The 12,199-nt window shown below is 39.9% G+C and overlaps 1 protein-coding gene across 12 annotated transcripts in view; it reads left to right on the top strand.

Moving 5' to 3' along the window:
- The window catches only part of LOC111751233 (interferon-induced very large GTPase 1-like), a 100,568-nt gene extending 90,176 nt beyond the window's left edge, over window positions 1-10,392 (top strand). For all 12 annotated transcript variants that reach the window (XM_064288507.1, XM_064288508.1, XM_064288505.1 and 9 more), the window contains one exon: window positions 934-10,392. In XM_064288507.1, the coding sequence (XP_064144577.1) occupies window positions 936-8,228 (7,293 nt within the window). In that variant the 5' untranslated portion in view covers window positions 934-935 and the 3' untranslated portion in view covers window positions 8,229-10,392. The remainder of the gene's footprint in view (window positions 1-933) is intronic.
- Window positions 10,393-12,199: the final 1,807 nt, after the last annotated feature.

Raw genomic sequence — 12,199 nt, 5'->3', positions numbered from 1 at the left:
AGCAGATGAGAGAGTGGGAAAAAAAGAGGCGATATCAAGGAGAAAGTTGTGAGGAAAAATTGAAGACATGGAGAATTACCTTTATGTTAGGGGAAGTTGGACACCCACTGGCCTGGAAATATAGTAATGTGATTCAATGTGACAAGAATCGCAGGAAGAAGGGAAACCTAAATAATTTGTGAAGTTGTGACATGTGAAATCTCATTTCATCTGCTCTCCAAAGATATGACCTAAAGAAATTGGAGGGAGAAAAATAACACTGACAAATCATTGAATACAAGAGTGAATTTGAATCTACACAGGCAGATTAGGATGGTATTACTATAAAGAAACTCATGTAATAAAAAGTATTAACTAAGGGTAAATAAAAAGCAGGAAGACAGCAACAGATATAATGCAGATTAGAAGTACATTTAGAAGGTCATGAACACAAACAAAGGGAAGGGGTCAAAAGGAAATAAAGATCATGAAAGTTCCCAAAAGAAGTGACAGAGAGATAGGAAGGAAAGTAGTCAACAGAGGTCTGACAGTACCTAGTAAAGAAAGAAAATAAATTGGTGGTATCACTCTTGTTTTAAGAATAAACATCACGCTATCAAACACATACATAGTTTTAAACCCAAACACTCAGTTCAACGGTCTCCATGTAATTTATTCTTGGACAGGAGGTGCCAAAAGCCAGATTGTTAATTACAACTCACCATGGCAACAAAAATGGCAATACATATTGAGAACACCCAGAATGATGTCTTAAATACACACACAGACAGACACAAAGCAATAACAAAATATATTTGTTGTGATAATGATTGGAGGGAATGGGAAAGCCTTGGAGACTTGGATCCTTACTAGAATCATAATTTTGGCCAGGTGGCTGACCCATTTGAAGGTTAGAACACAGTTGGACTAACTAAGTGTCTGTTCTCCCCACAGTCATGGACACAGCAGAGTCCATCCCTGATGAACACCTGCTCAAAAGAGAAAAGAGGCAAGATCTCCAAGAGATGCTGACAGAAGTGGGGCTGGCTGCTGAGTACTGGTTGCCCACACTGCAGGAACAACTGGGCGTGACCTGTGCCCAAGCTTTACAACACCTAGAAGAAAAAGACCTCTTGAAGCTAAAATCCCAGGCACAACATTCTTGGGAAACAGGGGCCCTGGAGAAACTGCTTAATCTATCACACTCAAATAGCCTTTCAAAGTTACAGGAGTCTCAGAAGGAGAAGCAAAAACAGGCACAGCAGGAGCTACAGGGGCTGAAGGACTTCGTTTCAGAAGGGAGGCAGCAACAAGAAGAGACAGAGAGGACAAAAGAAGCACAGCTGAGGCAGGCAATGGAGATCCCAAGAGAGTACTGGCCACCCCCCAAGGAACCTCTAACGGAAGTCATGGAAAACACGTGGAAACATCTCAACCTCATGGAGTGGACATTGCCAAAGAGGCAAAACCTCCCAGATGGAGATCTGGTCAGATGGGCATCTGGAGGGCTAGCCCTGCAGGGAATTTATAAAACCAAATACCAAAAGGACCTGATAGAGAAGAGAGAGGAGCTGCTCTGTCTCCCCAAGAATTTCTCAGTCTTTGGCCCTCAGCAGGGTGCCCAGATGGAAACAAAGGAATTTTCCTCTTCTCAAGCAGAATCTATGTTCACCCGGTCTTTAGAGAAGCTGGGTTTCAGTGTCATAGCCTCAGTCAATGGTGGAGGGTGGGGATTCAGCCTGGAAGCAAATATGGATCACAACCAACATTCAGAATCTCAGGAGAGCCAACAGTCACATTCTGAGCACTCTTATTTCTGCACAATCAAGTTCAGCTATATCCCATTGGCCTCTTGCTACTTTCCCATTGACCAGCTCCAGTTCTCCAATGCTGCTCTGCAGGAACTGAAATGCATTGAAGACCTTCTGGGACAACCTGAAGGCCCAGACACGCTCCTCTTGTTGAGGTGCCGGACAGAGGCCTTTTTCCACAAGTTTGGCTCTCATGCTAACCAGGGCCCTCTGCACCTGGGAGGAATCTACTGGTGGAAGGCTGTTTCAGAGGGTTTCCAAAGTGAGCAGCTTGCAGAAGTGAAGCAGCAGTCAGCAGAGGCCCTGGATATTTATATAAGGGGCAGCTACAGTGGCATTGGAAAGAAAATTGCTGCAGGTGTGAACGTTTCAGACTCTCATTCAAAAATGGCCTCTCAGAGCATAAACTTCCAGAATCTCCAAACCAAAGTCCAATTATCTGTGACTCACACAGGTGGTCCACCAGAAGCAGACGACCTTGCCCAGTGGAAAGCTGGGCTTATTGCCAGCAATCAAACCTGGTGTGTCATTGACCGGGGACTTCAGCTGGTGCCCATTTGGGACATCATCCTCTCCAGCCACAGAAGTGATTTTAAGGATCCTCTTCTGGTGGCTAACTGCCTGAAAGACAGCTACACTGCTCTGACTGGCCTCACTGCCCAGATTCAAGATGGAGAGGAATTCCTCAGTGCTGTTAAGGAAGCTAAGGTTTTCCTAGAGGATGTGAAATCCTGGGAGGTATCTGACCCTGAAGAACAACTTAAAAAAGTGATAAACTTCATGCAAATATTGAATCAGAAAATTAAAAATTATGATACCTGGATTAACATATGCCTCACAGATTGCAATATGCAGAATTTTCTGGTGAACATTGTCAACTCTTGCAAAGAATCTTCCACTCATAATACTAAATTTATTAAGTCACAGTTGCGCCTTCTCCTGGATCCTCACATCTACAGAGTAACGGACTTTCCTCAGACTCACTCCATCATGCAGTGGATCTTCCAGTCAGAATCACACCAAGAGCAGTCCAACATCTCTCATTTTTCTGAATTAATTAAAACCCTAAAAGATATCCAGAATGACTTCATGGAAATAATGATCAAATCTGAGTTGCAGGAAACAGTAGAGGACGCTCAAAGAAAGGCCACTTATGAGGTCAGCTTGTCTCTCAATGCCTTCTTGGAGAACCTTCGAGAAACAGACCAGCCAGACACACAGCTCTTACTACTTTGCATTGCATCTGGTGCAGGATATCATGTGGTGAACAATACTTTTCAGTATCTCCTGGGGTTTGATGAATTAGACTACCTGCTGCATGAAATGCAAACAGCCCATGATAAATACCAGGAGCTCAGAAATCTTTGCAGCTACAGGGCTCAGGCATTCCTGGTGCTCACAGGGCTGACAACCACAGTTGGAATCACAGCTATTTCTGAAGAGGAGAAATCAAAACGCTTGTCATTAATGAGACATCATATGGAACAATCACTCTCTAAAGAAGTTGCACATGTTCTCACCAAACTTGGGGCACATCACAACTGGGAAAACCTAGAGAAAGACTTGCAATTGCTCATTGATGGAGATTATGAAGCCACCGTATCTTCTCTGCAAATGGAGGACATAAAAAAACAATTGAAAAGTCTCAGCCATACAAATAAACAGCCCCATGTGGCAGATGATAATAGAAATAACAGAACAAAACTGATAGAAAATGGAGCCTTCCTAAGCTTGCTACAGCGTCTAGGACTAGAGCATCACTACCCAAAGAGGCTGGGGAGAGCTGACTTCCATCTGATTTGTAAAAACTCTGTATACAACACACAGCCCAGTTCTGAACAAGAGCTTCCATTTTATTTTCTGCAGAAGCTGCTGGTGCTCGATTATGAGCTGAGATACCTGGTTTTCAAAGATGGTAGAAACACAGAAGGCCCAGTTTATCTAAGCCAGGGAAATGAGGCTTTTGACCCATATGAAGAGATTTTTGAAGACAGTGACAATGCCATTAATCCTTCAGCCCCTAATCAGAGATGCCGCATTCACCCAATGGATATTCAGATGGCAATTTATCACTGTGCAGATGATTTGGCCAGGCAATATATTTTAGCCAAACTTTCCACTTGTCAATTTGCCCTTCCTCTTGTGGTGCCCAATCCCTGCTCTTCTCAGATTGAATTCTCTCTCTGGTCTCTCAGTCAAATTAGACGAAGTTGGCAGCAAGCAGGAAAATCAGCAAATGGGAAGAACAATTACAAGAATATGCAGATGTGTCGTGTATCTACCTCCATTGTGTCCTTCATTCGAGTTGGAAATGGCTTCTCTGCTTCCAAATCTCAGATCATGAACTCTCTTCTCAGTAAACATAAACACGATGTCTTCTTTCACAGACACTGCAGTGGGAGCAGCAAAGACTGTCTGTTGATGGAGGGTGTGGTAGAAATCTGCTGGTTCTGTCCAGGGGGCAAAGATAAGGACAGATTTGACAAGTGTGTGACCTTCACCAATCTCCATGGAGATGCAAAGGAACATGAACAACAGCTCACTTTCCTGCAGGAAGTCTCTTCTCTCATTGTGGTCCTCATGTCAGCTTCTGATAGCAATAAAGAAAACCGAAAAATTGTTTGTGACTTGAGTCAGTCATCAAAGCCTTTGATCTGTTTGCTCGATGACAAAGAAAAAAAAAGAACCAATAATTCCAGCCAGAAAGTGAGAATTGGGATCAAGAACAGAAATGAGGCAGAATTAACAGAAGAGCTCACGTGTACAATCAGACGTTTACTAGAGCTATCTGACACAACTCTCAGCTTAGAGGACTGTGCCCCTATTGCTCGTAAGCAAGGCTTCCTAATAGATGAAGACCAGAGGGATTGCACAGAAGCCAAAGAAAAGGCACAGACTCTAAATGCCCTCTTGGGAGAAATGGAGTTATCTAAGATAAAGGAAAACTTACTACCCCTTCAGGGAAAACTGTGGCACCTTTGGTGTAAGAAGGACAAAGAACTCTATCATCTCAGAGAGAAGGGGAACCGGAGTATTGAACAACATAAGAGTGAGATTGAGACAGACAAACAAAGAATACGACATAAGCAGTTGAGGAAGGCCTTTCCTCTCAATGCTTTAATGAGATCTTTCCTTGAAATATTGCAAGATCATTCAGAAACCCACAAGAAACTCTACTTCCTGCAGTGGTTAAGTGTGTTTTTGGACAACCTGAGTGTAGTGCACCTGGAAAAACTGCATGAGATGCAAAGTTCTTTGTGGTCACTGGTACAAACTGAAAAGCAAAAGGCACCAAACAGCAACTCCCTCAGACACTGGCAGGATGAGATAGAAGCCATCTCAATGAACATTACTGACCGTACTTTGGGAACTGAGCACCTTCTCAGAGAAGTTGGACAGATCTATGAAGCACTGGAAGAAGCTTGCTCCACAAGTGATGCCCTTTTTCTCTCCCTTCCCCAAATTGCAGCTGACCTGATGATATCTGGGGTTCCCATTGAGCTGATGGATGGTGACACTTCCTATGTCCCTCTGAAGTGGGTGGCAGCTGTTTTTGACAAGGTCTCTGAGAAACTTGGAGACAAACGGCTATTTGTACTCTCTATTCTTGGGCTACAGAGCTCAGGAAAGTCCACCCTTCTGAATGCACTTTTTGGACTGCAGTTCACTGTCAGTGCAGGGAGGTGTACCCGGGGCGCCCACATGCAACTCCTAAAGGTAGAGGAGTCATTCAAAGAGGAACTTGGCTTTGAGTTTGTCCTTGTTGTAGACACAGAAGGACTTCGGGCACCAGAACTCAGCACCAAGTCACAGAATTGGGATAATGAGTTAGCAACCTTTGTCATTGGACTCGGAAACTTGACTCTGATCAATATTTTTGGAGAGAATCCATCAGAGATGCAGGATATTCTACAAATAGTTGTGGAAGCCTTTCTTAGGATGAAACAAGTAAAAATCTCCCCAAGTTGCCTATTTGTCCATCAGAATGTGGGAGAAGTTACAGCTAAAGACCAAACTATGGAAGGACGAAGGCGGCTAGAGCAGAGACTAGATGAAATGGCAGCAACAGCGGCTCAACAAGAACAGTGCTCGGATGTAACTTGCTTCAGTGATGTCATTAAGTTTGATGTCAGCACTCATGTGTACTACTTTGCTCACCTCTGGGATGGCAATCCGCCAATGGCCCCTCCTAATACTCATTATAGCCACAATGTCCAGGAGCTGAAAAGCAGAATTCTTGGGACTGCTAAGAAGGAATCCAGGGGCACCATTATGAAGATATCAGAAGTAAAATTCCGAGTTCAAGATTTATGGAGGGCTCTCTTGAGTGAAAACTTTATTTTCAGCTTCAGGAACACCCAAGAGGTCATGGCCATGAGCAGACTGGAAACCATGTATAACCACTGGACCTGGGAGTTAAGGAGTCATGTGCTGGGCTTGCAGAACAAGCTGTACAACAAGATTCAGAATGAAAAAATCCAGACACTCAGAGCCAGGGAAGTTGAAGCTCCAGTGACAGAAAAATATGACACCATTAAGCAAGCCCTTGAAAAATTTTTTAATGAAGACCCAGGTAATGAAACATTGGTTCAGTGGAAAGCAAGGTTTGAAAATAAGTTGAGAGTTCTTAAAGAGGCACTTGTTTCAGATATCAAAAGAAAAGCTGAGGGACTTATTTTTTTAAAGAAAAGCCAAGAAAAACTCAATGAAAAAAAGTCAGTTTATGAAAATGACATCTTGGAAAGAAGCAGACATTTGGCTTTAACTGTAAAGGGTAAGGAACTGAGTGAGGAAGATCTGCACAAGAAATTCAGTCAACTTTGGAAAGAATGGGTCTGTGATGTAGCCTCAACCCTGCCTCCTGCCATCGAGCCTGACATTGATGTGGATTCTGAAAACATTCTTTTAGAATATTTCAATAATAAGAAAAACATAGTGGACATTTTAAACAATAGTTCTGAAGAGATGTTTCAAATTAAGTATGATATACATATCGAAATGAGGCAGACTATGTTAGGATGGAGAAGGTCAATAGAGACCTATGATGAAGAGTCCATAAAAATGACTACTAATTACATTTTTTCAAGATTTACTGAAATTATTCATAATGTTAGAAGCCAACGGTGTGATTACAATCCAAGTTATTTCTACGAAATCTTGAGAATGATAGAAGAGGAGGTGACATCTGCATCCACTGAGGAAAGCTACACATTCACAAGTAGATATAAAATTGACTTATCTTTGTGTTTGTTCCAAAGAGCATCAGAGATTTTTAAGCAGGTGCACAGGGAATTCAAGAGAGCCAATGATCCTGTAAACTATCTGGAAAGCAAGAAAGATGATTTCTTCATGAGTTTTAAGATCTCCTGCCAAGGAGCAACTTCCATCAAAGCGTTTGTTGAATTTCTGTGGCATAAGCTCATTCCCGCTATCTCCACCACCATATGGAATAAAATGCCCTCTAAAATGGCTGGGGATATACGAGCTACCTTCCCTGCGTTCAATGGGAACAGGGCTAATCTGGAGAAACACATTCTCATCTGTCTAGCAGAAGAAGAAAACTTTGATAATTACTGTGAGTACCTTCATAATCCAAAATATTTCTTTAGGAATTATATTGAAAAAAATATTCGAATATATTTTTCAGGCAAAGGAGGTGAAAAAATGAAGACTTTTTTAAAAATCAGTTTAGATGACATAAAAAATGTCATACTCTCTGCCATTCATGAATCCACTGCAATAGTTAAAGATAAAAGAAGTACTGCATCTGAATGGTTGGATTTATTCTGTGATCACTTGGAAAATAACTTGGTCTTTCCACGAAAAGACTTGGTAAGCATTGAACATCAGGAGATAAATGATATTCAGTTTTTCAAGGAAGTAATGAGTGAAGCTTTAGATCCCGCAATGGAAAGAGTAGAACAGAATTGTTTGAGTATGTCTGTAGAGGAAATGGTTCCTGAAATTGAGAAAATGCTGTCTGAGCATCTCTGTGGTTGCTGGAAACAGTGTCCTTTCTGCAGAGCAGTTTGTACGAACACAATTCCTGCACATGAAGGAGACCACAGTGTTTCTTTCCACCGTCCTCAGGCTGTGATTGGATCAGGGTGGTGTATGAAAATATTCAATAAGTGGGCTAAAACAAAGCAGTTTGTCATTAATACCTGTTCTAGTTTGGTAGCAAGTGATCGTTTTTTGCTTTTGAACAATGGCTCTGAAATCCTGTATAAGAACTATCGACAGAGAGGTGGGGATTGCGCCCAATGGAGTATCACCCCAGACTCATCCATGCAGCCATACTGGAAATGGTTTGTCTGTCATTTCAGATCAAACCTAGAAGAAAAATATCAGAAAAGATTCACAGGTATAGGTAAAATTCCGGATGCATGGGCTAAAATCACAAAGCAGGATGTGCTGGATGACTTAAAAAAACAATAATCCTCATGATCACATGAAAGTTGTCATACTCGGACAATTCTAAACACCTCTTCTCACAATGAAAACTTTTTATTTATTTTGAAAATGGAGCATATAAAAATAAATCAATAACAAACATCTCATTAAGATAAGATTTCTGGCAATGAATCTTATTTTTCTCTGCTTTGCCTCATTTTAGTTCTTAAAAAATTTGTTAAATTGTGTAATATACAATAAATATTTAAAATACCTGTTTATGTTTTAAAATAATCATTTGAATGATGCTCCTATATTAGAAAAGATTACATTTACAGAAGAAATCTTACATATTCGAATCTGGGAATTTCTAAGACACAATTATATAACATTTCAAAAATACCAATGTATGAATATCAAATCACAAGTATTAGCTAAAAATCTGTTTTCTCTTTTTGATGTAGTTTTTTTTTCACAAACAGCTTGTTTTTGCCTACTGAAGAACTGAAGCAAAAATTGCTGTTAATCCTTAAAAGGAAAGAAAAAATCGTGGGAATTCATGGTTTCAAAGCATATGATCTTTAGGTGACCAGAATGGAGTCTGCACTTATTTGGAAAGATAACTGTTATCAAGTAGACACAGAATATACACAGAATTTAATGATTATCTTTCCCTTCTGTAATCTCTTAGTGGCTCTTCCCCTGTGCAAGGTAAAAAGAGGAAAGATTCAGAAAATAAAAAACTGAGAAAAGAACATATTGATTCTCAGCATGAGAGTTTGAGTGACAACATAGAGCTATGTACAAATCTAAGGGGAACTAGATTCGGGAAGAAGTTTGAGGATAAAGGAAGAAGTATCATTTTAATCAAATTTTTACACAAGTTTAGAATTTGATTAATGAAAAATAATGTTGATTTTTTTTTTAAGGACACAGTTAAAACAAAATCTTTCCTAATCATTAAATTGAATTAGACTCCAGCTTTTCAATAAAATCACCTTTTTAAAAATTACAAAGCAGAAAAAAGCTCATCTCCGAATTATGCTCATGAAAGTTTTTCATACCATTTGAGCAACAAGATCATGACCACAACAACTATCAAGCACAGCTGAAACCGGCCAAGGGGCAGAGATTAAAGGAATACATTCTCCAGGGCCACATCTCAACATCTAAACAATCAGAGATAGTGGCTGATATGAGATTCTCAAGACCTGATCTACTGGAATTCTGATGTGTTGGAGAGTTTCTTTATTCTGGACATACAGGCATTCTTGGACTTCCTTTTACTAGTATAACCTATACCTTCCCTAAAGCAGATGAGACAGCCCAGGACTGACAGTGGATCCTCCAATGGGAACAGTAATGGAAGGACTTGGGTTCTTAGAGATGGGAGATAAGAATGCTGATCCTTTGGCTCAGGAGAAACAAATGATTCTGCTTCTTTGGTCCCCTCAAGGGGCTTCAGTGTTTCTCACAATCTGTTTTAGGACATGTAGCAGCTATGGAAAATCCATGTCTCCCGCAGCAATTCATGGAGGCAAAATATTTATGAGGGAGAAACAAGGACTGCTTAACAGTGTGGTTTTCCCTCTGCACTTTGGAAGAGGAATTCTGGTGAGATGAGCAAGCACTTCCTGATGTAATAAAGTTGGAGTGATGTATAATTGTAGTTAGAAACAAAGCCCATTTCATAGGAAGATGCCTGTCTCCCAGTGTCAGTAAAAAAATTCTCAGGAGGCATTTTGGGGACTGGAGAGATTAAAAAGGCAGACCCAGAAGCATAGCTAGGGTGGGGAGTACAGGACATGGTCAACATTTGTAAACGTAAAATGGTGACATCCTAGCTGTTATGCCTATGATTTGCAACTCATAGTGACCCCATAGGGTTTCCAAGGCTATAAATCTCTATGGGCCCCTCAATACGAAAGCAGGAGTATAAAATACAAACTAGGATCCTTTTTTCACACCTGAGTTACCCACCCTGAACATGATTGTGAGCTCCACGAAGGCAAGAAATACGACTTTGTTTTCATCATTGTATCATTGAAAACTATGCAATACTCAATAGACACATGTTGAACAAAATAAAGGCTACTGTTTATAAAATCTGTTTTCTGAACTCTATTACTTACGTTAACTAAAAGTGTCAGAATATAATATATAAACTTTAATTTTCAAGCCTGAATTGGTATAAAATTTTAAATGCCTTTGGAAAATTAAGCATATCGTAATAAATTTATTAGACTTTTTGTGTGGACATATCAAATTTTCCCTCATCAACCTCAAGGTGAGAGAAGTAAATAGGGAACAGGGAAGACTTAGGTTTACTCTGCAAAAAATCAGCTCAGATACATATTTAGAGTAGAAAATGTAGATGAGAAGTGGTCATCTGACTTGAAATAATTGAATTTATGCCAATATTAAATTATTATGTCACATTCATTCCAATTTTATGGAGATAGGCAGATCACAATGTTCCCTGGATTCTTAATGCTGTGTTAAGCTTAAACACAATAAAACAAAAACCCCACTGGCTAACAGCACCATCCTTCACTGAATCTATAAAGAAGTATTAAAAATAATTTAATGTCTATCATTCAAGTACCAGGGATACTTGAAGGCATTTTTTAAATAGTTAAAATTAAAAACGGAAAAACTGTAAAATCTAAAATGTAGAGTTATCTTCTTTTAAAGAGCCCAAGCTAGCAAATAAAAAGTGCCCATAAGTGTTGATGATTATTATTCATCATAAAAAATGCATTTCAAAGTATTGATGTCTTTTGGTACAACGTCAATAGGTACAAAGTCCTACATGTAAGCAATCTACCCAAAGTTAAAGGTATCACACCCAATACTTCAGCTTTTGTAAAAAAAAAAAAAAAAAAGGAACAATGAATGGGTTTCTAAGAGGAAGGAAAAAATAAAGTGAAAAATGAGCATATTTTCATAAGCGAGTTATCCACGGTGCTAGAAAGCATAGGAATAGAAATAAGCTTTCCCTCAAGAATTATTTTTTGTCATCCCCTAGTTACAACTGCTAAATAAAAACAGGAAGGTAAAGCAAGCAAACAAACAAAAAAATCCCTCTGGTATAGTGACTAGATCAAGAAAGAGGTTCTTTTAGTAGAATATTAGAGCGACCTAAAAAAAAAAAAAACCTAAAGCATGTAATAATTGGATGCAGAGTTTAATGCTTCATGGTCTCTCTGTCTTCTAATTCTCCCAGCAATCCCATAAGTCATGTACAAAGATAATAATGATGGCACACAAATTTGAATTGAGACTATGACTCTAGGTCACTGCACTTAACTGCTACATACATGGCTTCAAGTTACCTAAGTAGTAATGACAGCAGTAGGTGAGTAGAAGTAATAGTAAATCAGCTGCTCTAACTCACAAGATCTACTCTGGCATTAGTGAATGTTCCTATAGTGAGAAATTACATAAGCAATATTAGAAAAACAAACACAAAGGAAGTTATCCAGCTGCTATATGATGGGTCTGGGTGAAAATCACAGCCAAGGTGAATGCACAGTCTTCCTCTCTTTGCCACACATGGTTAGATTGCCAGGGATGGATTTTGTGTAAGAACGTGAACTCCAAATGGATATGATCTCCTAGGTATCCAGGTCCTAAGAGATGCAGTCCAGATCTTATGATAAAAAAAAAATGGAGATTTTCAATGAAAGTTTTGAAGGAGGTCTCCCTTTCTTTCAGGGTACCGGGAAGGCGGCCTGCCTTATGATTCCCATTCAACCCCCTAAGGTGAGGTCTTGGGTTCAGTGCGTTCCCTGATAGGGTTGCTGGGAACTGGGTCTCTCTCTTCCAGTCCCTTCTCCTTGTCAGAAATGGCTTCCTCCCTGTTCTGAACTCATAGCAACTTTTTCTGTCTCCATGACTATGCATGATTAGTTAATTGTACTAATTTATCTTGTAGCTGGATGCGAAAAATTTTTATGCTGTTTGCCTTTGAACAAAGGCACGCTCCTCTTACTCCCTCTCAGTTTTTGCATGCA

Source organism: Loxodonta africana, chromosome 7 (assembly GCF_030014295.1).
Source record: "Loxodonta africana isolate mLoxAfr1 chromosome 7, mLoxAfr1.hap2, whole genome shotgun sequence".
In the NCBI taxonomy this organism is placed as follows: Eukaryota; Metazoa; Chordata; class Mammalia; order Proboscidea; family Elephantidae; genus Loxodonta; species Loxodonta africana.
Note: the sequence above shows the minus strand (reverse complement) of the source record. Positions and strands in the feature narration are given on the sequence as shown.